Source organism: Stegostoma tigrinum, chromosome 4 (genome assembly GCF_030684315.1).
Source record: "Stegostoma tigrinum isolate sSteTig4 chromosome 4, sSteTig4.hap1, whole genome shotgun sequence".
Taxonomy (NCBI): domain Eukaryota; kingdom Metazoa; phylum Chordata; class Chondrichthyes; order Orectolobiformes; family Stegostomatidae; genus Stegostoma; species Stegostoma tigrinum.
The window spans coordinates 6,155,959-6,181,385 of NC_081357.1; the positions used below are offsets into that span (position 1 = coordinate 6,155,959).

The 25,427-nt window shown below is 44.1% G+C and overlaps 1 protein-coding gene across 1 annotated transcript in view; it reads left to right on the forward strand.

Moving 5' to 3' along the window:
• The window catches only part of LOC125452340 (dynein axonemal heavy chain 8-like), a 1,165,100-nt gene that overhangs the window by 155,405 nt on the left and 984,268 nt on the right, over positions 1–25,427 (forward strand). Inside the window, exons 9-10 of the mRNA XM_059645122.1 lie at positions 14,391–14,504; positions 25,263–25,370. Of these exons, the coding sequence (XP_059501105.1) occupies positions 14,391–14,504; positions 25,263–25,370 (222 nt within the window). The remainder of the gene's footprint in view (positions 1–14,390; positions 14,505–25,262; positions 25,371–25,427) is intronic.

Consider the following 25,427-nt stretch of genomic DNA (forward strand, 5'->3'; position numbering starts at 1 on the left):
CATTGTTCATAAAGCTAACATAATATTCTGATCATTCAGGGCAGCATAGTGGCTCAGTGGTTAGCACTGCTGCCTCACATTGCCAGGGAACTGGGTTTTTGATCAGACCATTGGGCAACTGCCTGTGTGGAGTTTGCACATTCTTTTTTGAGTGTGATTGGGTTTCTTCTGGGTCCTGAAAGTTTCCTCCTGAAGTCCAAAGATGTACAGGTTACGTGGATTGGCCATTCTGAACTGCCCATAGTGTCCAGGGAAATGCAGGGATAGAATAGGTGTGGGATGCTGTTCAGGGAAGTCAGTGTGGATTTGATGGGCTGAATCTTTTTCCCCTTTATTCATTAAAGGGATGACATCTTCACTGGCTAGACAGCATTTATTGCTCAAATGGCAGTTCAGGGTCAACGATTTTGCTGTATGCCTGGAGTCACATGTAGGCAATACAAGGTAAGGATAGCCATTTCCTTCCCTAAAGGGCATCAGTGAACCAGATGGGTTTTCCTGACAATCATTAGATTCTTAATTCCAGATATTTTATTGATTTCAAATGCCACCATCTGCCACGGCAGCATTTGAACCTGGGTACCCCAGAATGTTATCTGGGTCTCTGGATTATCTGGATAATATTGCTCGACCATCACCTCCCTCCTTAATGGCCTGCTTCTACACTGCAGGGATTCTATTCTGTGAACATTTGGTTTTCAAACTGGCCTTTTGAATTTCATAGTCCTTTCTTAGATTTTCCAAGTCGTTTCCAATTATTTCAAAACACTATTCGTTTTTCCAAGATCCCCTTCACAATAGAAGTGTACATTTCGTATCTTCCTATTTTCCATATTTCCTCAAACATTTTTCATAGTAGAGTTCAATTAGGTCTTTACTGAACTAGATAAACTATATTCGGAGAACAAGCCACTTCTATGCAGACAAAATAACTTTTATTCCAAATTCTAAGTTCAATTTGGATGTCTTCCAAAATGAAGTGAGCTGTGTTGCTAGAATAACTTAAGTTTGTATAACATAGAAAACCTCTTGCCAAATTAAAATTGAAAAATACAGTTCACACCATTTTCAGAGATTTGAACAGATTTTTGTGATCAATATCCTAATTTTTGTTGACTCCTTATTGACGATGGAGTAGCCAACTGCCTTCTTGCATGATAGTGCGGTAGGCAGGTATAATTCATTATACAGGGGTGGATGTCTTCTCCCCACTTTGCCAGCTGGTTGTACCTTATCCTCATTGCTGTCAGCTGCAGCCACTGACCTGTAGTTTCATGATGAATTAACTCTCCTGCACAACTGAATTTTAGAATAATGATAATTTCCTCCTCCTGTTTTAGTTGTGCCCCATTTCCTGGAGCAACTAGCTTTACTAGGTATTGTTCTTGAGGTCATTGGGTTAATATCCCATATATAAGCACAGTTGCTGTGTTTTATCAGATGAGGTGGCTTTGCCCTTCTCTGCTCTTTGCATTTGCTACAATCTATAACCATCGCCCATCCCCTCCCCAGGAACCTTCCAATCATTTGTCTAACAGTTGTACATATCGATGAGTAATTATTGTTATTACTTTCTTGTCTCAGTCCTTGTATTGATTTACCTACGAACACTTCTGTGCTGCAGGTTGTTACATAGGCCCCAACCATACTTCTGCAACATTTTAAACTAATTTTGTTTATTGTTTCATTATGAACCTCCAAATGGAGGGTCTTGCCACTCCGCCACCTTCCAGTCAAAGTCATAATCTTTTCCTCTTTCTTTCCACCAGACATTCTCTGTTTATCCCTGTGCAGTCAACCCACACAATTCTCACATTCAGTTTCCAAATAAGCCCTCAGGATTAATGCTGGGTCAGCCTGGTGCATTTTCATAGAGACTGTCTGCAAACTTTAAGTGGTTTTATTTTTAACCTGACTGTTTTCTTGAATAGGAATAAATGGAAAATGAATCTTAAATGATTACTACTTATGAAGTTAACTATAACTCTCTATCTCATCCTAATCCCAGCTAGAAATTCATGTGGATTTGTAGGTTAACTAATGTCATATCCACTTGTCACCCGAACAAACAAGTGATGTGATTTCAAGTCAGAATGGTGAGTGACTTGGAGGGGAACTTGTGGTTGGTGACATGGATAATTACATCACAGTCCTGACTTACATCTTGTAGATGATACATAGGCTTTGGGGAGTCAGGAGATATTGCTGTCTGACAGTCAGAAGCAGGAGAAATTATTATGGGAACAAAGACATGGCAGAATAATTAAACATTTTTGGTTCTGTCTTCACAAAAGACACACATATAATTTCCCAGAAGTGGTCAGGAACCAAGAATCTGTTGAAAATAGGGAGTTTAGGAAAATTAGTAGTACTATAAAGAAATGGTTCCAGAGAAATTAATGAGGTTAAGGGCTGACGAATCCCAAGGGTTTGATAAAACTTCAATCCATCTTACTTAAGGGACCAGCCTGGATACAGGTAATTATACTATTAGGTCTGTTTTGTTAATGCACATTTGCTGTCATGTGATTGATGAATAGTGGACACTGTTTGGACAACACAAACTTTCTGCTGTACAGATATAGCAATTTTCTGTAGCGATTTCCCTATAATGCGATTTTCTACAGTGTGAGGTCACACAACTATTGCAACTATTGCGTTATTGGAGAACTACCTGTGTATTGGATTTATAATGATCATCTTCCAAAATTCTGTGAGCTCTAGATCAGTACCTACAGATTGGAGGGTGGCCAGTGTATTCCTACTCTTTAAAAATAATTTAAAATTGAACATTTTAGACCAGTTAGTCCAACATCAGTGAAAATGCTAGAATCTATTATAGAAAATGCAATAACAGCATACTTGGAACACGTGAACAGGATTGGACAAATTCAGCATAAGTTTATGACAAGAAATCATGCTCAACTAAATTTACTGGTGTTTTGCGAATGTAACTGATAGAATAAATGAGGGGATGTGTATTTGGTTTTCAAGAAGACTTTTGATAAGGCCCCAAATAACAGGTGATAGGGCAAAATTAAAGCACAAGGATTAAGGCTGATATACCGCCATGGAATGAAAATTGATAGCAAGCAAAGAATAGGAACAATTTTTTTTTCTGGATGGCAAGTGATGAGTGGTGTACTGCAGGGATCCGTGCATGGGCCCCAGCTATTCATGACATATATAAAGGAATTGAATGAGGAAATAAAAAGAAATATTTCTACTAAAATAAATAACAAGGATAGTTAGGAGGATCTGAGCAACATTTCAAAGTTTGCTGATGACACAGATGAGGTGAGGATTATGAGGAGAATGCAAGGATGTTTCAGGATGATCTAGGCAAGCTGATTCTTCAGGCAAATGCATGGTAGATGTCTAATAACTTGGATAAATTTTAAATTATACATGATGGTGTGAAAAGCAGAAAGATAAAGTATTCTCTAAGTTGTGATGTATTAGGAAATGTAGATGTACATGTTATAAAAGCCATCTTTTTTATTTTAGGTAACAAGGTGTGGACCTGGAGGAACACAGCAGGCCAGGCAGCATCAGAGGAGCAGGAAAGCTGGCATTTTGGGTCTGGGACCTTCTTCAGAAAGACCCTTTTTCTAAAAAAGGGTGCTGACTGAAATGTCAGCTTTCCTGCTCCTCTGATGCTGCCTGGCCTACTCTGTTCCTCCAGTTCCACACTTGGTTATCTTAGACTCCAGCATTGGCAGTTCCGACTGTCTTTTTTATTTTTAGGCGTTTTAAAACCGTGAACTGAATCGTGATAGAACTGTTTGGACCCTAGGTATTTACAATGGCTGTAAGTTTGGAAAATAGGGAATTTGATGCCTCTTTTAAGCAATGTTTGTGTAACTGTGAGTTCTGGTGAAGTGCGGATGAACTGGAGAAGGAAGGTTTTTTCCAAGTGAAGCCAACTTGCTTTTGAACTGGGAACCTATTAACAGTGTGTGGGGCTGGATGAACACAGCAGGCCAAGCAGCATCTTAGGAGCACAAAAGCTGGCGTTTTGGGCCGAGACCCTTCATCAGAAAAGGGGGAATGGGGAGAGGATTCTGAAATAAAAAGTGAGGGGGAGGCAAAGCTGAAGATGGATAGAGGAGAAGATAGGTGGAGAGGAGAGTATGGGTGGGGGGGGGTGGGGAGGGAGTAGGTAAATCTGGGGAGGACGGACAGATCAAGGGTGCGGGATGAAGTTAGTAGGTAGGAAATGAAGGTGCGGCTTGAGGTGGGAGGAGGGGATAGGTGAGAGAAAGAACAGGTTAGGCAGGCGGGGACGAGCTGGGCTGGTTTTGGGATGCAGTGGGGGGAGGGGAGATTTTGAAGCTGGTGAAATCCAAATTGATACCATTAGGCTGCAGGGTTCCTAAGCGGAATATGAGTTGCTGTTCCTGCAACCTACGGGTGGCATTGTCTTTTTTAAAACTCTCTCCTCTCACCTTAAAAATGTGTCCCGTCATCTTGAAATTCCCCGTCTTAGAGAGAAAAGACAACTAACATCAACTCTATCTACACCTGTCATTATTTTATAAGCTTCTGTAAGGTCACCTGCAACCTCCTGCGCTTCAGTGAAAGAAGTCCCAGCCTATCCAGCCTTTCCTCATAACTCAAATCTTCCATACCCGGTAACATCCTGGTAAATCTCTTTTGAACCCTCACCAGCTTGAAAGTATCCTTCCTCTAACTGGGCAACCAGAACTGGACACTACTCCTGAGGAATCCTCACCAATGACCTGTATAACCTCAACAAAATGTCCCAGCTCCTAAACTTAAAGAAATGAAACCAGACATCCCAATCTGGCCTAGTCCCATTTGCTAGCATTTGACCCATTTCTCTCCAAATTCTTCCAGTTCATGCACCTGCCCAGATGCCTTTTAAATGTTGTAATTGTACTTGCCTCCACCAGTTCCTTTGGCAACTTGTTCCAGAGGTGCATTACTCTCTGTGTGAAAAGTCCTTTTTAAATCTTTCTCTATGTCCTTTAGTTTTGGACTCCCGTACACTAGAAAAAAAAACCTTGGGTATTCAGCTTATGCATGTCTCTCATGATTTTATAAATCTTTAGAAGGTCACCCCTCAGTCTCTGACGCTCCAGGAAAAATAACCCCAGCCGATTCAGCCTCACCCCATAGCTCAAACCCTCCAGCTCCAGCAATATCCTTATAAATCATTCTGTACTCTCTTAAGTTTAGCAACATCCTCTCTGTAGAAGAGTAACCAGATTGTATGCAGGATTCCAAAAGTGGCCTCAACAATTCACTGTTCAGCAACAACATGTCAACCCAGCTCATATGTTCACTGTTACGACCAATGAAGGCAAACATGCCAAACACCTTCTTCACCGTTCTGTATACCTGTGATGCAATGTTCATGGAAGTATGCACTTACACCCTAGGTCTCTTTGTTTGGCAATATTCTCTGCCATCAGGGCCCTGCCATTTATTGTATAAGTCATGCCCTGTTTTACCTTACCAAAATGCAATTCACATTTATCTAAATTAAACTCCATCTGCCACTCCTCGGCCCATCACTCCATTTGATCAACATCATGCTGCACTTTGAAATCATCTTCTTCATTTTCCACTGCACCACCTATTTTGGAGCCATTTGCAAACTTACTAACCATTACTCCTATGTTCAGTTCCAAACCATTCATGTAAACGACGAAAAGCAGTGGACCCAACGCTGATCATTGTGGCTCACTACTCCAGGCCTCCAGTCTGAAAAACATTCCTCCACTACTGCCCTCTGTCTCCGATCATCAGGCCAATTTTATACCCAATTGGCTAGCTTCGCCTGGATCCCATCTGATCTATTCTTACTAACCAGTCTATCATGCAGAACTTTGTTGAAGACCTTACCTATAGACAACATCTACTACTGTGCCTTTATCAATCTTGTTACCTCTTCAAAACTTTCAATCAAGTTAGTAAGACATGCTATCATGCTGAATATGCCAAATCAGTCCTTGCCTTTCCAAAGTAATGCAAATGCTATCCCTCAGAATCCCCTTCAACAGCTTACCAACTGATGTAACGCTCACCAATTCACAGCCCGCTGGCTTTTCCTTACAGCCTTTCTTAAATAATGGCATCACATTCGCCAACCTCTAGTCTTCTGGCACCGCATCAATGGCTATCGATAATACAGATATCACATCAAGGTGCCTAACAGTCTCTTCCCTAACTTCCCACAAAGTTTTGGGAAACACCTGATTGGGTGGCAGGGATTTATCTACCTTTATGGGACTGCTGATTGGGAAAACAAATCAAATCAGTTCCATTACACGAAAGTGATGCGTTGATTGGCTCACGTTTTTAAAAAAACGTATTCTTTTGGAGGAAGAGATTAACAGTGAAACAGAAAAAGGAAATGTTAGGGCCAATATAATAAAATTTTATTCATGGATGTGAGCACTGATGGCTGACCAGCATTTGTTGCCTGTTCCTAATTGCCCTTGTGAAGATGGTGATAATCTGCTTTCTTGAACCGCTACAGTCCACATGCTGTGGATTGACCTTCATGCTGTTAGCGAGGGAATTCCAGCATTTTCGCCCAACAAAAGATTCATTTTATCCACACTCTCTGCTTTCTGCCAGATAGCCAATCTACTGTCCATGCTAGTACCTTTCCTCTAACACTATAGACCTTTATCTTGCTCAGCAGCCTCCTGTGTGGCACCTTATCGAAAGCCTTCTGGAAGTCCATGTAGATAACATACATTGGCTGTCCTTGGTCTGACATACTCATTACCTGGATGTGAGTTTGCTCGCTGAGCTGGAAAGTTAGTTTTCAGACGTTTCGTCACCATTCTAGGTAACATCATCAGTGAGCCTCCGACGAAGCACTGGTGTTATGTCCCTCTTTCTATTTATAGAATTTATAATAAATAGAAAGCGGGACATAACACCAGCGTTTCGTCAGAGGCTCACTGATGATGTTACCTAGAATGGTGACGAAACGTCTGTAACCTTCCAGCTCAGTGAGCAAACTCACATCCAGAACCTCAACCTGAGCTACAAATCTTCTCAAAACTCGCTAATACTCATTACCTGCTCAAATAATTCTAACAGATTTGTCAGGCAAGATCTCCCATTGATGAAACCAGGCTGACTTTTCCTTATTTTACCATGCATTTCTATTCAAGCAACATCCTTGTAAACTCTTTTACATCCTGTCCAAAGTCTCCACATCCTTCCTACACTGTGGCAGCCAGAACTCCGCAGGTGTTATTAGACTCTCTAAGTTCAAATAATGCTGAGCTCGCTTATGTTGATCTTGCCGAATGCACGCCCTGTGTGAAGTAACCTGTATGTCACTGTCTAATTTTTTTTTTGTCACCCTATGACCTGCAAGCTGTTGCTTGCTGTGATCTGTCTGTACTGATCATAAACAAAGATTTTCACTATATTTAGTTACACGTGACAATAAATCAAATCAAATCAAATCAAATGTGGCTGAACTAAAGTTTTGTATCTAGCATATAGGGAGATGGTTGTGATTATTGGAGGCCAGTCATCTTGGGTCTAGCACTTCTCTGCAGGAGTCCCTCAGGTAGGTAGTGTCCCAGGTCCGATCATCTTCAGCTGTTTCATTAATGATCTTCCATTTATCATAAGGACAGAATTGGGAAAACTTATCCAGCACCATTTGCAACTCCTCAGACATTGAAGTAAGCAATGTTCAAATGCAAAACAAGACCTGAACAATATTAAACCCCAAAAGAATTGTGATGCTGTAATCAGGTCCAAAAGTAGAAATTGCTGGAAAAGCTCAACAGGTCTGACACTCAAAAGGGTCCAAGGAAGGGTCAATCACCCAAAATGTTAAATCTGATTTCTCTCCACAGATGTTGCCAGACTCGCAGAAATCAGAGCTAAAATTTCAAGTTGAGTAACCCTTCCTTAGACCCTTTTGATTGTCAGACCTGCTGAGCTTTTCTGTCAATTTCTATTTTTGGACCGGGACAATATTGAGGCATTGATCCAAAAGTAGTTTTGTTCCACATAAATGCCAATCAATGTCCATCTCCATTGAGAATCTAACTCTTGATATTCAATGGCATCACCAAGACTGAATCTCAACCATCAACATCCTTGGGGGGTATCATTTACCAGAATGGGGTGGTGGCACAGTGGCTCAGTGGTTAGCACTCCTATGCCACAGTGCCAGGAACCAGGATTTGAGTCCAGCTTGGGGTGACTGTCTGTTGAGGAGTTTCGTTCTCCCATGTCTGCATGGGTTTTTGTTGGATTATTTGGTTCCTAACGATGTGCAGATTAGGTGGATTGTCCATGTTAAATTAGCCATGGTGTCCAGGGATGCGTAGACTTGGTCAGACCAGTGGGGATGCTGACATCCCGTGAAAGTGTAAAATATACATTTGATTAATGAAAAAGGATTCTGTGATGAATATCTTCGTTACACGATCAAATTTACATTGAACAAGTATTATTTGAGTATAAGACGTCCCTGATTTACAAACATCTGACCTAAAAACGCTTGTACTTATCAAGTACTTGTACCCTGAAGGTGGCAACGCAGGTGGATAGAGTGGTCAAGAAGGCATACGGCACGCTTTCCTTCGTCGGACGGGGTATTGAGTACAAGAGTTGGCAGGCCATGTTACAGTTGTATAAGACTTTGGTTCAGCCATTTTTAGAGTACTGCGAACAGTTCTGGAGTATAATTTTAAAAACCTGACATATAAACGTTTCCTTATGAAATTTAAAAGGTGCAACACCTGCCCACACACCACTTCCCTCACCTCCATCCAGGGTCCTAAACAGCCCTTCCAGGTGAGAGAGATCTTCACCTACCTCCTCCAATCTAGTCTGTTGCATCTGGTGCTCCCAATGTGGTCATCTCTACATTGGTGAGACCAAATGTTGATCAGGTGACTGTTTCGCCGAGCATCTTCGTCTGGCCCATAATGGCCACCAAAGGTTGCCTGGTCTCCACCCATTTCAAGCCCCCCCAACCCCGACTCACAACTTCCCCTTCGACATGTCCATCCTTGGCCTCTTCCAGTGTCACAACGACTCAGAATGCAAATTTGAGGAACAACAACTTATCTTCTGCCTGGGCACCCTACAGCCCGGACGACTTAACATCGAGTTCTCTAATTTCAAATAACCTTCCCATCCTTCCCCTGGCTCCTTTTCCAGCCTCACTTTCTCCCTTCCATTCCACCTACTGACCAATCTTCCCATTGACCAACCATGTCAAACCTATTAACTGTGTCCCCATATGATCACCATTCAACAAACCCCGCTCCTTCCCCTTCTTTATTTGTAGCTCTCCCCATCCCCACACTCAGTCCTGAAGAAGAGTCATAACGAAAAATTTACTTCTCCCTTCCTCCAGATGTTGCTTTGCTTGTTGTGTTCTCCCAGCCTCCTCTTGTCTACCTTGGATTGCAGCATCTGCAGCTTTTTTTGTCTCTAACCTCCTTATGAACAGCTGTTTTATATTTTCTTGCATTATGTACTTAACGTATAAATCAACTTACGAACAGGCTCCAGAATAGAACCTGTTTGCAACACAGGGACTGCCTGCATTGCTGAACACAAATCCATTTTGACAAGGCTTTTATTTTCATTCATCAGTATATTCACAAGAATCTTGGGCGTATGCATTATTTACCTATAATTCCTCATTGCTGTAAAAAGAGATTAATTTGTGCAGGATAAATAGCTATACATTTATGAACTGTTTTGTTCTCTTCTTAAAAAAGTAACCCATTACGATCTTTTTCGAGATTTTATAGGGTTACATCTCTTATACTTTCAGAACCTTGATTAATGCTGCACGTCTTTAATTGAATTCCTTCACAAATTCTCGACGTTATGTGTCATTTTGCTGAAACAAGAGAAGTTTTTCACCTTGCACTTGCCAGGATAAACACAAGCATGCAAAATTTCAAATAGAACAAAGAACAAAAGAAAATTACAGCACCGGAACAGGCCCATTGGTGCTCCAAGCCTGCGCCGATCGAGATCCTCTGCCTAAACCTGTCATCTATTTTCTAAGGGTTTGTATCCCTTTGCTCCCTGCCCATCCACGTACCTGTCCAGAAACATCTTAAAAGTCACTATCGTGTCTGCATCTACCACCTCCGCTGGCAACGTGTCCCATGCACCCACCACCCTCTGCATGAAGAACTTGCCACACATATCTCCCATAAACGTTCCTCCTTTCACTTTGAACTCATGACCCTTAGTAATTGAGTCCCCCACTCTGGGAAAAAGCTTCTTGCTTTCCACCTTGTCTATACCCCTCATGATTTTATAGGCCTCAATCAGGCTCCCTCTCAATCTTCCTCTTTCTAATGAAAATAATCCTAATCTACTCAACATTTCTTCATAGCTAGGGCCCTCCAAACGAGGCAACATCCTGGTGAACCTCCTCTGCACCCTCTCCAAAGCATCCACATCCTTTTGGTAATGTGGCGACCAGAACTATACGCAGTACTCTAAAAATAGCTGAACCAAAGTCTTATGCAATTGTAACATGACCTGTCAACTCTTGTACTCAATACCCCGTCCGACGAAGGAAAGTGTGCCGTATGCCTTCTTGACCACTCTATCCACCTGCGTTGCCACCTTCAGGGAACAATGGATCTGTACACCCAGATCTCTGTACGTCAGTTTTCCCCAGGACTTTTCCATTTACTGTATAGTCTGCTGTTGAATTAGATCTTCTAAAATGCATCATCTTGCATTTGCCCGGATTGAACGCCATCTGCCATTTATCTGCCCAACTCTCCAATCTATCTATATTCTGCTGTAATCTCTGACAGTCCCCTTCACTATCTGCTACTCCACCAATCTTGGTGTTATCTGCAAACTTGCTAATCAGACCACCTATACGTTCCTCCAGATCATTAATGTTTATCACAAACAACAGTGGTCTCAACACAGATCCCTGTGGAACACTACCGGTCACAAGTCTCCAATTTGAGAAACCCCCTTCCACTACTACTCTCTGTCTCCTGTTGCCTAGCCAGTTCTTTATCCATCTAGGTAGCACACCCTGGACCCCATGCGACTTCACTTTCTCCATCAGCCTGCTATGGGGAACCTTATCAAACGCCTTACTGAAGTCCATGTATGCGACACCTACAGCCTTTCCCTCATCAAACAACTTTGTCATGTCCTCAAAGAATTCTATCAAGTTGGTAAGACATGACCTTCCCTGCACAAAACCATGCTGTCTATCACTGATCAGCCCATTTTCTTCCAAATGGGAATAGATCCTATCCCTCAGAATCTTCTCCAGCAGCTTCCCTACCACTGACGTCAGGCTCACTGGTTGATAATTACCTGGATTATCCCTGCTACCCATCTTAAACAAGGGGACAACATTAGCAATTCTCCAGTCCTCCAGGACCTCACCCATGTTTAAGGATGCTGCAAAGATATCTGTTAAGGCCCCGGCTGTTTCCTCTTTTGCTTTCCTCATTAACCTGGGATAGATCCCATCTGGACCTGGGGACTTGGCCTCCTTAATGCCTTTTAGGAACCCAACACTTCCTCCCTCCTTATGCCGATTTGACCTAGAGTAATCAAACATCTATCCCTAACCTCAACATCCCTCTCCTTGGTGAATACCAATGCAAAGTACTCGTTAAGAATGTCACCCATCTTCTCTGACTCAACGCATAACTTTCCTTCTTTGTCCTTAAGTAGGCCAATCATTTCTCTAGTTACCCTCTTGCTCTTTATATATGAATAAAAGGCTTTGGGATTTTCCTTAACCATGTTCGCTATCTCATGTCCCCTTTTAGCCCTCTTAATTCCTCATTTCAGATTCGCCCTACATTCCTGATATTCTTCCAAAGTTTAGTCTATCTTCAGTCGCCTAGACCTTATGTATGCTTCCTTTTTCCTCTTAGCTAGTCTCACAGTTTCACCTGTCATCCATGGTTCCTTAAACTTGCCATTTCTATCCCTCATTTTCACAGGAACATGTCTCTCCTGCATGCTAATCAACCTCTCTTTAAAAGCCTCCCACATATCAAATGTGGATTTACCTCCAAACAGTTTTTCCCAATCTACTTGCCCCAGATCCTGCTGAATTTTGCTATAGTTGTCCTTCCCCCAGTTTAGAACTCTTCCTTTAGGACCACTCTCATCTTTATCCATGAGTATTGTAAAACTTATGGAATTGTGGTCACTATTTCCAAAGTAGCCCCCTACTGTAATTTCAAACACCTTGCCAGGCTCATTCCCCAACACCAGGTCCAGTATGACACCTTCCTGAATTGGACTACATACATACTGCTCTAGAAAACCTTCCTGGATGCTCCTTATGAATTCTGCTCCATCTTGACTTCTAACACTAAGTGAATCCCAGTCAATGTTGGAAAAATTAAAATCTCCCATCACCATCACCCTGTTGCTCCTACACCTTTCCATAACCTGTTTACATATTTGTACCTCTGTCTCACACTCGCGGTTGGGAGGCCTGTGGTACAGCCCTAACATTGTTACAGCACCCTTTCTGTTCCTGAGTTCTGCCCATATTGCCTCACTGCTCGAGTCCTCCGTAGTGCCCTCCTTCAGCATAGCTGTGATATCGTCTTTGACCAGTAATGCAACTCCTCCACCCCCTTTACCTCCCTCTCTATCCCACCTAAAGCATCAATATCCTGGGACTTCTAGTTGCCAATCATGCCATTCCCTCAAGCCAGTCTGAGTAGTAGCAGTAACATCGTAATCCCAGATACTGATCCAAGCCGAAGTTCATCTGCCTTATCTACTACACTTCTCGCATTAAAACAAATGCACCTCAGACCACCTGTAGTAGGTAGGAAATTAAAACCAGCCCAGCCTGTCTCTGCCTCCCTAACCTGTTCTTCCTCTCACCCATGCCTTCCTCCCACCTCAAGCCCCACCTCCATTTCCTACCTACTACCTCATCCTGCCTCCTTGACCTGTCCGTCTTCCCTGGACTGACTCATTCCCCTCCCTACCTTCCCACCTATACTCTCCTCTCCACCTATCTTCTTTTCTCTCCATCTTCGGTCTGCCTCCCCCCCCCTCCCTATTTATTCCAGAATTCTCTCCCCATCCCCCTCTGTGATGAAGGGTCTAGGCCCGAAACGTCAGCTTTTGTGCTCCTGAGATACTGCTTGGCCTGCTGTGTTCATCCAGCTTCACACTTTATTATCTTGGATTCTCCAGCATCTGAAGTTCCCATTATCTCTGATACCATTCGGGAGTCTCATTTTCGACCACATCTACCACCTATCTGCCCCCCTTACAATTGAATCCCCAATGCCTATTGCCCTTCCACTCTTTTACCCGCCCTTCTGTACAGCAGAGCCAGCCACGGTGTCATGAATAATCATGATAATTCTTCCTTCAAGAGAAACAAATGCTAATTAGTTTGCAAGTCCACTCTGATGACAATGCCCAACAAATCAGAATGTACCTGCCTATTTTAAAAACTTAAACAAAGCCTGGCTATTTATAGTCAATCAGCAGTAATAGATGCGATCTCCATGGCAATACCTCTACAATCAGCATTTACTTGCTAAGCAATTGACACTGTCATTTTACATCATATAAATATTGGTCTTCCCCCGAATTGGTATTTTTGCAAGTTGACCTGATGAGTACAAGGTACAAAGCTTCAACTAAATGTAACTTCTATCATCGCTACTCATGTTCAGTTCTACCAAACAACCATTTCCTGAATATCTTAAATTATTGTTTGTGTAGTTGTTTGCAGGCAAGATGGTATTTTAACACGAATAGTAAGCCAAACCAAGTCAGTCTCCCTACCATAACTAAAGCAGAAGTTGCTGGAGACTTTCAGCAGGTATCTAGCAGCATTTGTGGGGAAAGAGCTGAGTGAGTGTTTCGGGTCAGGTTGGGACTCTATTAACTACAGTGTAGAAGAATGAGATGTGATCTCATTAAAACATAACATTGTTAAGGGGCTCAACGGGATGTTTCCTCTCATGGGAGAGTCTCATGGGAGAAGGCATAGTCTCAGAATAAAGGTGTACCAATTTTGTACTCAGATGAGGAGGAATTTCTTCTCTCAGAGGGTTGAGAGTTTTTGGAACTCCTTACCACAGAGAGCTGAGAGGGCACCATCCTCATACATTTAACACTGAGGCAGACAGATTCTTGATCATTAGGGGAATCAAGGGTTGTGGGGATAGGGTAGAAATGTGGATGAGAGGAATATCTGATCAGCCATGATCCTATTGAATTCAGATCAGGCTTGATGGGCTCGTCTTATAGGTCCAGTGTCCCTTCTTCAGAACTGTACAAACTGTTTAGCAATTGAAGCATTATATTCAATAAGAGACTATTTGATTTAAAAATCTGATGGAATATTTATTTGTTTGTCCCTTATTTTACAGATGTGGCAAAAGCTGGATTCTGAAATCACTGATGCAGCTAATGGGGCAAAGGACAATGTGAAGTTTCTGCAAGCATTGGAGAAAGTCTGTGAGCCACTTTACAATTCTGATCCAGTAAGTGTTTTTGCAAAATGAGCATTGCGTGCCAAGATTTCAGGTCGTAAAGAGTGGATTTCTGAGTACCTGTTTTATTTGGCATCTAATTTTTTAAAGTGTGATGCTTCTTGCACAAAGATATTTGCAAGTAAATTTCATGATTTAGGCGAGGCTGCAACTACATCTCAGATGTATTATGATGTTTGAATAGGTAAGACCACCTTGGAGTGTTTCCTAAATTAAGCTAGTGCATCTGCTGTTGTTTCTTTTTTAATAGTGAGTATCTATCCACTTGTGAACTGCATTCATGAAAGGAATTTTAACATTAAATAACACATGATTTAGGAGCAGATAGTGATTAAAATCTGTGAAATCTAAAGCAGTTTGGAAGCCGGATCAAATGCATCATCTTCTGCATCTCACTTCTCCAGGTGTTAATTATTTACTGCAATTAATGTGGCTTTAACAAAGACTTCTGACTTTGACATGAGGGCTATGGGGATTCTGGACTTCCTGAAATCTACTGGTGAAAGCAAAGTGAGAACACAAGCAGGAATTGAAGCACTCAGTCATGGAAACAGAGCATTGAATATTTTTAACAGTGTATCAACTATCTCACTAATTTTTTCTCTTAAGACCCGAGATGAGGTCCATCCAGACCATGAATTTATCTGTGTCTTGCTCATTCTCATTTCCCAGAGACTTCAGTTTGTTTGTTCCCCTTCTATTTCATTTCCTGACATTAGTACAACTAAAGCCATGTAACAACCAGGAATGTTCTGGAACACATTAACACTATTTTGAAGTCTAAGGTTTTGGAGTAGATCTGTAGCTCGGGCTGTGGGTGTTGATGATGGTTGGCCTGCCGAGCTGGTTTGTTGTTCCACAGACATTTTGTTACCATGCTCGGTAACATCCTCAGTGCAGCACCTGATGAAGCATCAGTGTGTTTTCCCGCCTGGTTTTTAAACTCTGAGGTCCGTTGTGATGGATTGCCTATGGTTTCCTCCATAATGGAATGTATATGGGGCCAAGTTTGATGTGTTTCGTAGTAGCAGGCTTTGTGGAATGCCATGCTTCCAGGAATCCTCATGCTTGTCCCTTCCTTGACCCTTCCTCAAAGGATTTCTGGACCCGAAACGTTGACTCTGTTTTTTCCTTCACAGATGCTGCCAGACCTGCTGAGTTTTTCCAGCAACCTCGTTTTTGTTTGTGATTTACAACATCTGCAGTTCTTCTGGTTTTCATTGAGTGTAGGAGTTGGCACATCATGTTAAGGCTGTACAGGACCATTGGTAAGGCCACTTCTGGAGTACTGTGTGCTGTTCTGGACGCCCTGCTATTGGAAGGATACTATTAAATTGGAATGGGTTCAGAAAACATTTGCAAGTTTTATGTACTATGTTCTATAGGAGCTATTAGAAGTAGTTTTTTACTCAGAAAGTGGTAGGGGCATGGAATGCATTGCCAGAGAGGGTAGTAGAGTTGGCCTCATTAGGGGCATTTAAATGGCTATTAGACAGGCATATGGATGATACAGTGCAGACTCATAGAATCATTGAGCCATACAGTATGGAAATAGATGCTTCGGTCCAAATCATCCATGCCAACCAATTCTGCCAAACTAACCTCGCCCCATTTACCTGATTTGACCCATATTCCGCTAAATCCTTCCTATTCATGTAACTATCCAAATGTCTTAATTGTTGAAAGTGTACCAGCAACTACCACTTCCTCTGGTAGTTCATTCCACACTTTAACCATCTTCTGTGTGAAAAAGTTGCCCTTCAGGACCCTTTTAAATCTTTCACCTCAAACATTTAAAATATGTCCCATGGTTTTGATCTCCTCCACCCTAGGAAAAATACCTTTGCCATTTAACTTCTGCCCTTCATGAGTTCACCCATCAGCCTCCTATGCTTTGGTGAAAAATGTCCCAGCCTACTCACCATCTCCTTATAATTCAAACCCTGCAGTCCTGTCAACAGCCTTGTAGAACATAGAACAGTACAGCACAGTACAGGCCCTTCGGCCCACAACGTTGTGCCGAGATTTATCCTAAACCTAAGATGTACCTAACCTCCACGCCTACCCCACTTGGCACAACATCATGGTACGACAAGGTTAGCCTTCCACTGCTCAAGACACTCCACAAAAGTCTCTGACAGCAAGTGGACTAGATATGCAGGACTTAAATTGAGGCTTTGATAAATTGTGGAACGTTGCTCAAAGGGATGATTGTGGATGGACAATGGCAAGCATTTAAAGAGTGCACTGAGGAACTGCACTGACACAAAACCTACCTGGTTTAAAAATAAAACAGGAAAGGTGGCCCATCCATGGTGAACAAGGGAAGTTAATGATAATATTAGATCCAAGGAAAAGGCTTATAAATCGATCAAAAAGATCATGGACCTGACGAGTAGGACCAGTTTAGAATTCAACAATTGAGGACAAAGGGATAAGTGAAGAGAGGAGAAATAAAGTACAGGAATACACCTGCAGGGAATGTATAAACTGACTGGAAAAGCTTTTATAATGTATTTGAAGAAGAGATCAGTTGAGACAAATGTAGGTCCCATACAGTGAGAGGAAATGGCAGAGCAGGAAGTACATGCTAGGGTTCTGTCTTCTCAAAGGAGAACATAAACAGTATGGATCCAGTGAGAGGTAGGAATGGAAGAAAGTCAACAATAGTAGGGAGAAGGTGTTAGGGAAATTAACGGGATTAAAGGCGGATAAATCCTCTGTGCCTGATGAACAAAATCCCAGTGTATTTAAGGAAGTGAACTGGGAAGTAGTAATTGCATCTTTCAAGATTCAGTGAACTATAGATTGATTCTTATGGATGGGAGGGCACTTAATGTAACTCTGTGATTTAAAGAAAGAAGGTACAGAGAAATCAGGCAATTATAAACCAGTTGCCAGGGGAAGAATAGCAAGTTAGTAGGATGCCAGGCAAGTAGGTTGCCATTTGGGGAGGCAATAAGATGTTGGGATGAAGGTGGCAGGGAGATGGGTTCCAGTGGGTATACAGGAGGAATCTGTAGGGGAGGGTGACGGCATCGGGTACAGTCCAACAGGTGAGTATTCTGGTCATACCTGGTCACGGAGGACATTACCAGTTCAGCAGGATGTTAGTGATGGGGATTGGGTTGAGTACGGAGAGAAGGAGGAGGTTGAGTTAGGGATAATAAGAACTGTAGATGCTGGAGAATCTGAGATAACAAGGTGTAGAACTGGATGAACACTGCATGCCAAGCAGTACCTGAGCAGCAGGAAGGCTAATGTTTTGGGCCTAGACCCTTCTTCAGAAATGGGGGAGCGGAAGGGGATTCTGAAATTGACAGGGAGAGAAGGGGATGCGGATAGAAGATGGATAGAGGGGAAGACAGGTGGAGAGGAGACAGACAGGTCAAAGGGGCTATAATGTAGCCAGTAAAGATGAGTGTAGGTTGGCAGTTACGGAGGAGATAGGTCAGTCCATGGAGGACGGACAGGCCAAAGGGGCAGAATATGATTTGGAGGTAGGAGATGGGGGTGGGGCTTGTGGTTGGAGGAGGGGATAGGTGGAAGGAAGGACAGGTAAGGGAGGTGGGGACGAGCTGGGCTGGTTTTGGGATGCGGTACGGGGAGGGAAGATTTTGAAGCTTGTGAAGTCAACATTGATACCATTGGGTTGCAGGATTCCCAAGCGGAATACGAGATGCTGTTCCTGCAACCTTTGGGTGGCATCATTGTAGCACTGCAAGAGGCCCAGGATGGACATGTCGTCTGAGGAATGGGAGGGGGCGTTGAAATGGTTCATGACTGGGAGGTGCAGTTGTTTATTGCGAAACGAGCATAGGCGTTCTGCAAAGTGGTCCCCAAGCCTCCGCTTGGTTTTCCCAGTGTAATGGAGACCACAAGGGAACAGTGGATACAGTATACCACATTAGCAGATGTGCAGGTGAACATCTGCTTGATGTGGAAAGTCTTCTTGGGGCCTGGGATGGGGGTGAGGGAGGAGGTGTGGGGGCAAGTGTAGCACTTACTGCAGTTGCAAGGAAAAGTGCTGGGTGTGGTGGGTCTGGACAGGTGTGGAGCGGACAAGGGAGTCCTGGAGAGAGTGGTCCCTCTGGAAAGCAGCTAATGGTGGGCAGGGAAAAATGACTTCGGTGTTGGGTTCGGATTGCAGATGGCAGAAGTGTCAGAGGATGACGGGTTAGATCCACTGGTTGGTGAGGTGGTACGTGAGGATGAGGGGGATTCTGTTGTGGCTGTTATTGCAGGGATGGGGTGTGAGGGATGAGTTGTGGGAAATGCAGGAGACACGATCGAGGGCATTCTTGACCACTGAGGAGGGGTGATGTTGCGGCCCTTGAAAAACGAGGATCGTGTCTTTGGGATCCTGAAGGGAGAGGGTGACCAGCCCCAAGTCGTGGTCCACATAGGCACCAATGACAGGTAGAAAGATGGATAGGAATGTCAGGCAGGATTTCAGGGAGCTAGGGTGGAAGCTGAGAGCTAGAACAAACAGTGGTGATCTCTGGTTTGTACCCGTGCCACATGATAGCGAGGCAAAGAACAGAGAGAGATTTCAGCTGAACACGTGGCTGCAGGGATGATGCAAGAGGGAGGGCTTCAGGTACATAGACAATTGGGACTCATTCTGGGGAAGGTGGGACCTCTACAAACAGGACGGTCTCCACTTGAACCAGAAGGGCTCTAATATCCTGGGTGGGAAATTTGCTAGTGCTATTCGGGTGGATTTAAACTAGCTCAGAAGGGGGATGGGAAACTGAGGTGTAGTCCGAGTACACAGGAGGATAAGAGTAGGGAGGACATGTTCAGGATCTCACTGTCACAGGAGTGTGCTGGCAGACAGCAAGCTGGATTGAAGTGTGTCTACTTTAATGCCTGGAGTATCCGAAATAAGGTAGGTGAGCTTGCATCTTGGATAGGTACCTGGGACTTCGATGTTGTGGCCATTTCGGAGACATGGATACAGCAGGGTCATGAATAGATGTTGCAGGTTCCAGGGTTTAGATCTTTCATTAAGGTCAGGGAAGTTGGTAAAAGAGGGGGAGGTGTGCCTTTGTTGGTCAAGGACAGTATAACGGTGGCTGAAAGAACCTTTGATGAGGACTCGTCTACTGAGGTGGTAAGGGCTGAGGTTGCCAAGGAAGGTTTATCAACTGAGTCGGTATGGGTGGAAGTTAGGAACAGCAAGGGAGCAATCACCTCACTGGGGGTTTTCTATAGACCCCCAAATAGCAGTAGGGAGATCGAAGAACTCATAGGCCGGCAGATTGTTGAAAAGTGCAAACGTAGCAGGGTTGTTGTTATGGGTGACTTCAACTTTCCCAATATAGATTGGAACCTTCTTAGTGCAGATGGTTTGGATGGAGCCGTTTTTGTCAGATGTGCTCAGGAGGGTTTCCGTACTCAGTACATGGACAGGCCGACGAGGAGAGAGGCCATTTTGGATTTGGTGCTCGACAATGAGCCAGGACAAGTGTCAGCGCGGTGGGAGAACACTTTGGCGACATTGACCACAACAGCCTCACATTTACCACAGCCATGGAAAGGGAAAGGAGCAGTTACCAGGGGAAGATATTTAACTGGGGTAAAGGAAACTATGACGCTATCAGACAGGAGTTGGGAAGTACAGATTGGGAGCAATTGTTCCACAGAAAGGGCACAGCAGATATGTGGAGGCTGTTTAAGGTGCAGTTGTTGCGAGTGATGCATAAATTTGTTCCTCTGAGACAGGTAAGAAGGGGTAAGATTAAGGAGCCTTGGATGACGGGAACAGAGGCGCTTCTTGTCAAAAAGAAAAAGGCAGCACACACAAGGTAGAGGAAGCAGGGTTCTAGCATAGCTTTAGAGGATTACCGGCTCGCTCGGAAGGAGCTCAGAAGTGGACTGAGGAGAGCCAGGAGGGGGCATGAAAAAGGCTCGGCAGGAAGGATTACGGAGAACCCGAAGGCATTTGACTCATATGTGAGAAATAAGAGAATGATCAGGGAGAAGGTAGGGCCGATCAGGGATAGCGTAGGGAACTTGTGTGTGGATAGGGGAAGCCCAAAATGAGTTTTTTGCTTCGGTTTTCACTAAGGAAAGGGACCTTGTTGTGTATGAGAACTTTGAGGAGCAGGAAAACTGGCTTGAACAGATCAAGATTGAATAAGTTGATGTGCTGGAAATTTTGTCAAACATTAAGATTGGTAAGTCCCCAGGGCCAGACCAGATTTATCCTAGGTTGCTCCAGGAAGCGAGAAAGGAGGTTGCTAAGCCGCTGGCGAAGATCTTTGCTTCCTCACTCTCCACGGGAGTCGTACCAGAAGATTGGAGGGAGGCAAATGTTGTTCCTCTTTTCAAGAAAGGAAATAGGGAAATCCCTGGAAATTACAGACCAGTCAGTCTTACATCTGTGGTCAGCAAGATTTTGGAAAGAATTCTGAGGGATAGGATTTATGACTATTTGGAAAAGCATAGCGTGATTAAAGGGTGTCAGCGTGGCTTTGTGAGGGGCAGGTCATGCGTTGCAAATCTTACTGAGTTCTTTGAGGAAGTCATGAGACAGCTTGACGAGGGTTGAGCAGTGGATGTGGTGTACATGGACTTCAGCAAAGCATTTGACAAGGTTCCCCACAGCAGGCTCATTCATAAAGTCAGGAGGTATGGGATACAGGGTGATTTGGCTGTCTGGATTCAGAATTGGTTGGCTGACAGGCGGCAGAGAGTGTTTGTAGATGGTAAGCATTCTGCCTGGAGGTCAGTGCTGAGTGGTGTCCCACAGGGCTCTGTTCTTGGGCCTCTGCTCTTTGTAGTTTTTATAAATGACTTGGATGAGGAGGTTGAGGGTTGGGTTAGTATGTTTGCTGATGACACAAAGGTTGGAGGTGCCATTGATAGTATCGAGGGCTATTGCAGGCTTCAGCAAGACATGGACAGATTGCAGAGCTGGGCTGAGTAATGGCAGATAGAGTTCAACCTGGATAAATGCGAAGTGATGCACTTTGGAAGGTCAAACTTAAATGCTGAATATAAGATTAAAGACAGGATTCTCGGCAGTGTGGAGGAACAATGGGATCTTGGTGTCCAAGTGCATAGCTCCCTCAAAGTTGCCACCCAGGTGGATAAGGTTGTTAAGAAAGCATATGGTGTTTTAGGTTTCATTAACAGGGGGATCGGGTTTAAGAGCAGCAAGGTTATGCTGCAGCTCTACAAAACTTTGGTGAGACCACACTTGGAATATTGTGTCCAGTTCTGGTCGCCCTATTATAGGAAAGATGTAGAGGCTTTGGAGAGGGTGCAAAGGAGGTTTACCAGGATGCTGCCTGGACTGGAGGGCTTGTCTTACGAGGAGAGATTGACTGAGCTCGGACTTTTTTCTCTGTAGAGGACGAAGAGAGGTGACCTGATCGAGGTGGACAAGGTAATGAGAGGCGTGGATAGAGTCGATAACCAGAGACGTTTCCCCAGGGCAGGATTGACTGCCACGAGGGGTCATAGTTTTAAGGTGTTAGGAGGAAGGTATAGAGGAGACCTCAGAGGGAGTTTCTTCACCCAGAGAGTTGTGAGCACATGGAATAGTTTACCAGTGGTAGTCGTGGAAGCGGAGTCATTGGTGACATTTAAGCTACTGCTGGACATGCACATGGACAGCAGTGAATTGAGGGGAATGTCAGTTAGGTTATTTTATTTTTGGATTAGGATTATTCCACGGCACAACATTGTGGGCCGAAGGGCCTGTACTGTGCTGTACTTCTCCATGTTCTATGTGAGATGTATGGGAGTGGAATGCCTCATCCAGGGAGCAGATGCGGTGGAGGCGAAGGAATTAGGAGTAGGGGATGGCATTTTTGCAGGGAGGTGGGTGGGAAGGGATGTATTCTCAGTCGCTGTGGGAGTCGGTGGGCTTGATATGGATATTGGTTTCCAGGTGGCTGCCAGAGATAGAAATAGAGAGGTCCAGGAAGGAGAGAGAGGTATCAGAGATGGTCCAGGTGAACATAAGGTTGGGATGGAAGGCGGTGGTGAAGTGGATGAACTGTTTGAGCTCCTCGTGGGAGCACAGGGCGGCGCTGATACAGTCATTAATGTAATGGAGGGAGAGGTGGGGTTTAAGGCCAGTGTAGGTATGGAAGAGGAATTGTTCTAAGTAACCTGCAAAGAGGCAGGCATAGCTTGGGTCCATGCAGGCACCCATGGCCACCCCCTATGTCTGTAGAAAGTGGGAGAAATTGAAAGAGAAGGTGGTGAGGTTGAGGACGAGTTCGGCCAAGCGGATGAGGGTGTCAGTGGAGGGGGACTGGTCGGGCCTGCGGGACAGGAAGATGAGGAGTGCCTTTCGGCCAACTGCATGGGGAATGCAGGTGTACAGGGACTGGACGTCCATGGTAAAGATGGGGTGTTGGGGACCGTGGAATTGGAAGTTTTGGAAGAGGTGGAGGGCGTGTCTGGTGTCATGGACATAGGTGGGGAGTTCCTGGACCAAGGGGGAGAAAACGGAGTCGAGATAGGTGGAGATAAGTTTGGTAGGGCAGAAGCAGGCGGAGACACTGGGCCAACAGGGCAGTCAGGCTTGTGAATTTTGGGAAGGAGATAGAAGCAGGTGGTGCGGGGTTGGCGAATGATGAGGTTGGAGGCTGTGGGCCGGAGGTGACCTCAGGTGATGAGGTTGTGGATGGTTTGGGAGATGATGGTTAGGTGGTCGGGGGTTGGTCATGATCACAGGGGCGGTAGGAGGAGGTGTCAGTGAGTTGGCATCTGCCCTCGACAGTGTAGAGGTCAGTGCGCCATGTCACAATTACGCCTCCGTTGTCCACGGGTTTTATGGTGAGTTTAGGATTGGAGCAGATGGAGCGGAGGGCTGCACGTGCCTTGGGGGAGAAGTTGAAGTGGGTGGGAGAGGTTGAGGCAATTGATGTCATGACGACAGTTGGAGAAGAAGTGGTCAGGGGAGGGTAGGAGGCCTTGGGGTGGTGTCCAGGAGGAGGGTTGTGTTGGAGGCGGGAGAAGGTGTCAGTAGAGGGAGGGTTAGGCTCATGGGTAATGAAGTAAGCGTGGAGACGGAGGCGTCAGAAAAAATTTTCAACGTCCAAGTGTGAGCGGTATTCGTTGATGTGTGGGTGGAAGGGGATAAAGGTGAGCCCTTTACTGAGGACTGATTGTTCATCCTCGGTAAGGGGGAGGTCTGGGAGGATAGTGAAGACTCGGCGCGGCTGGGTGTTATTGTCTCCTTTGGAGCTCCTGGTTGTGGAGGCGATGGGTGGAGCGACGTCGGCATTTGGCGGAGCGATGTTGATGTCGGCGGTAGGCGGCATTGCGTCGGTGTCGGTGGTGGGCAGAGTTGCGTCAGCGTTGGTGGTGGGCAGAGTTGTGTGGGCGTCCGTGGTGGTTGAGTCAGGTTGGGTGTCGAGTTAGCTTTGTTCAGTTTGGGACCCGCCAAGGGTGGGGGCTCATTTCTTTGGAACTCTCCAAAGTTTCTGATTTTCCAGTGGAGAATTCAGTAATCCAGGCAATTCTTTCTAATTGTGTTACAGTGGAGATTCCATGAGATTCCCATTTGCAACTCGCATCTACGCTGGAATGATGACTGTCTGACCATATGAAAATCCAGGCCTCTGTTTTCCCAGAATACACCCACAATATTTTCAGTAAAATCAGCTGCCTCGTTACTGAATTTGTTCTATGTTAAAGTCCTTCTGGACAAACCAACAGTGCAAATCACTATAAACAGATATGATTTCTTTGCCATTGTGGAGAAATGATTATAAAGAGATCAGAAATGGGAACTTAACATACAAGGATATTTGGCCTTTCAGAAAGGCAGGAGAGAAGAAAAAAAATGATAGGGGAGCGCTCTTAATGAGATGAAATGAGGACAATTGTGAAATGATCTAGACTTGGATGATGTGGAGTCTATATGGATGGAGGTAAATGACAGGAAGTGAAAAAAGACACAGGAGTAGTGTACAGATCCCAAACAGTCAGCACAGTGTTGAAAAATGTATAAATCAACAAATAATCAGAGCACGTTAAAAACAATAGAGTGGTAGATTAAGTATGAGTTGCGAGGCTATGTTGCAGCTGTACAGGATATCGGTTATAGCGAGTCCAAGATAACAAGGTGTAGAGCTGGATGAACACAGCAGGTCAAGCAGCGTCTTAGGAGCAGGAAAACTGATGTTTCGGGCCTAGACCCTTCATCAGAAATGGTGGAAGGGAAGGGGATTCTGAAATAAATAGGGAGAGAGGGGAAGGCGGATTGAAGATGGATAGAGGAGAAGATAGGTGGACAGGAGACAGACAAGTCAAAGAGGCGGAGATGGAGCCAGTAAAGGTGAATGTAGGTCCTTTGCAGAATGTTAGTAAAAAGAAGAGGTCCCTTCTTGGATCGGTCCCACTGCAAAGTGGATGCAAGCATTTCTGTGCTGAAGAGAAGAAAGGTAGCACTGTTTGATGTTGCATGTCAATATTTCTGAAGAAGCTTTTGAAAAACATTAACCATTCTCCTTAATTGTCAGTAAAAAATCTGCATATCTGTGCACACAGATTTGTCCTAGAACAGCAACAAATAACTGGAAGCCAAATATGTATCATGCAATCAGACCTCCTTATACTATTTGTATCAGGCAGCGCCCACCAATTCAATCTACCAGCAGAGCCACTCCTTAAACTAATCAGCTAAAACCACCTGAACAGACAATAAGTAGTACATTATTGTTATAGATGTTTTTGTCTCATAGTATCATAGTCATATTTACGAAATATTTCAATTTCTAGGTGACTATGACTAAAGGTGTTCCAAATTTGATAAATGCAATTCAAATGATCCACAATGTGTCAAGATATTATAACACCTCCCAACAAATGACTGCCCTATTTATTAAGGTAAGTAATATTAATCTGCTTGTGAATTTAATTTCTGTATCTATCTGTATTTTGTTA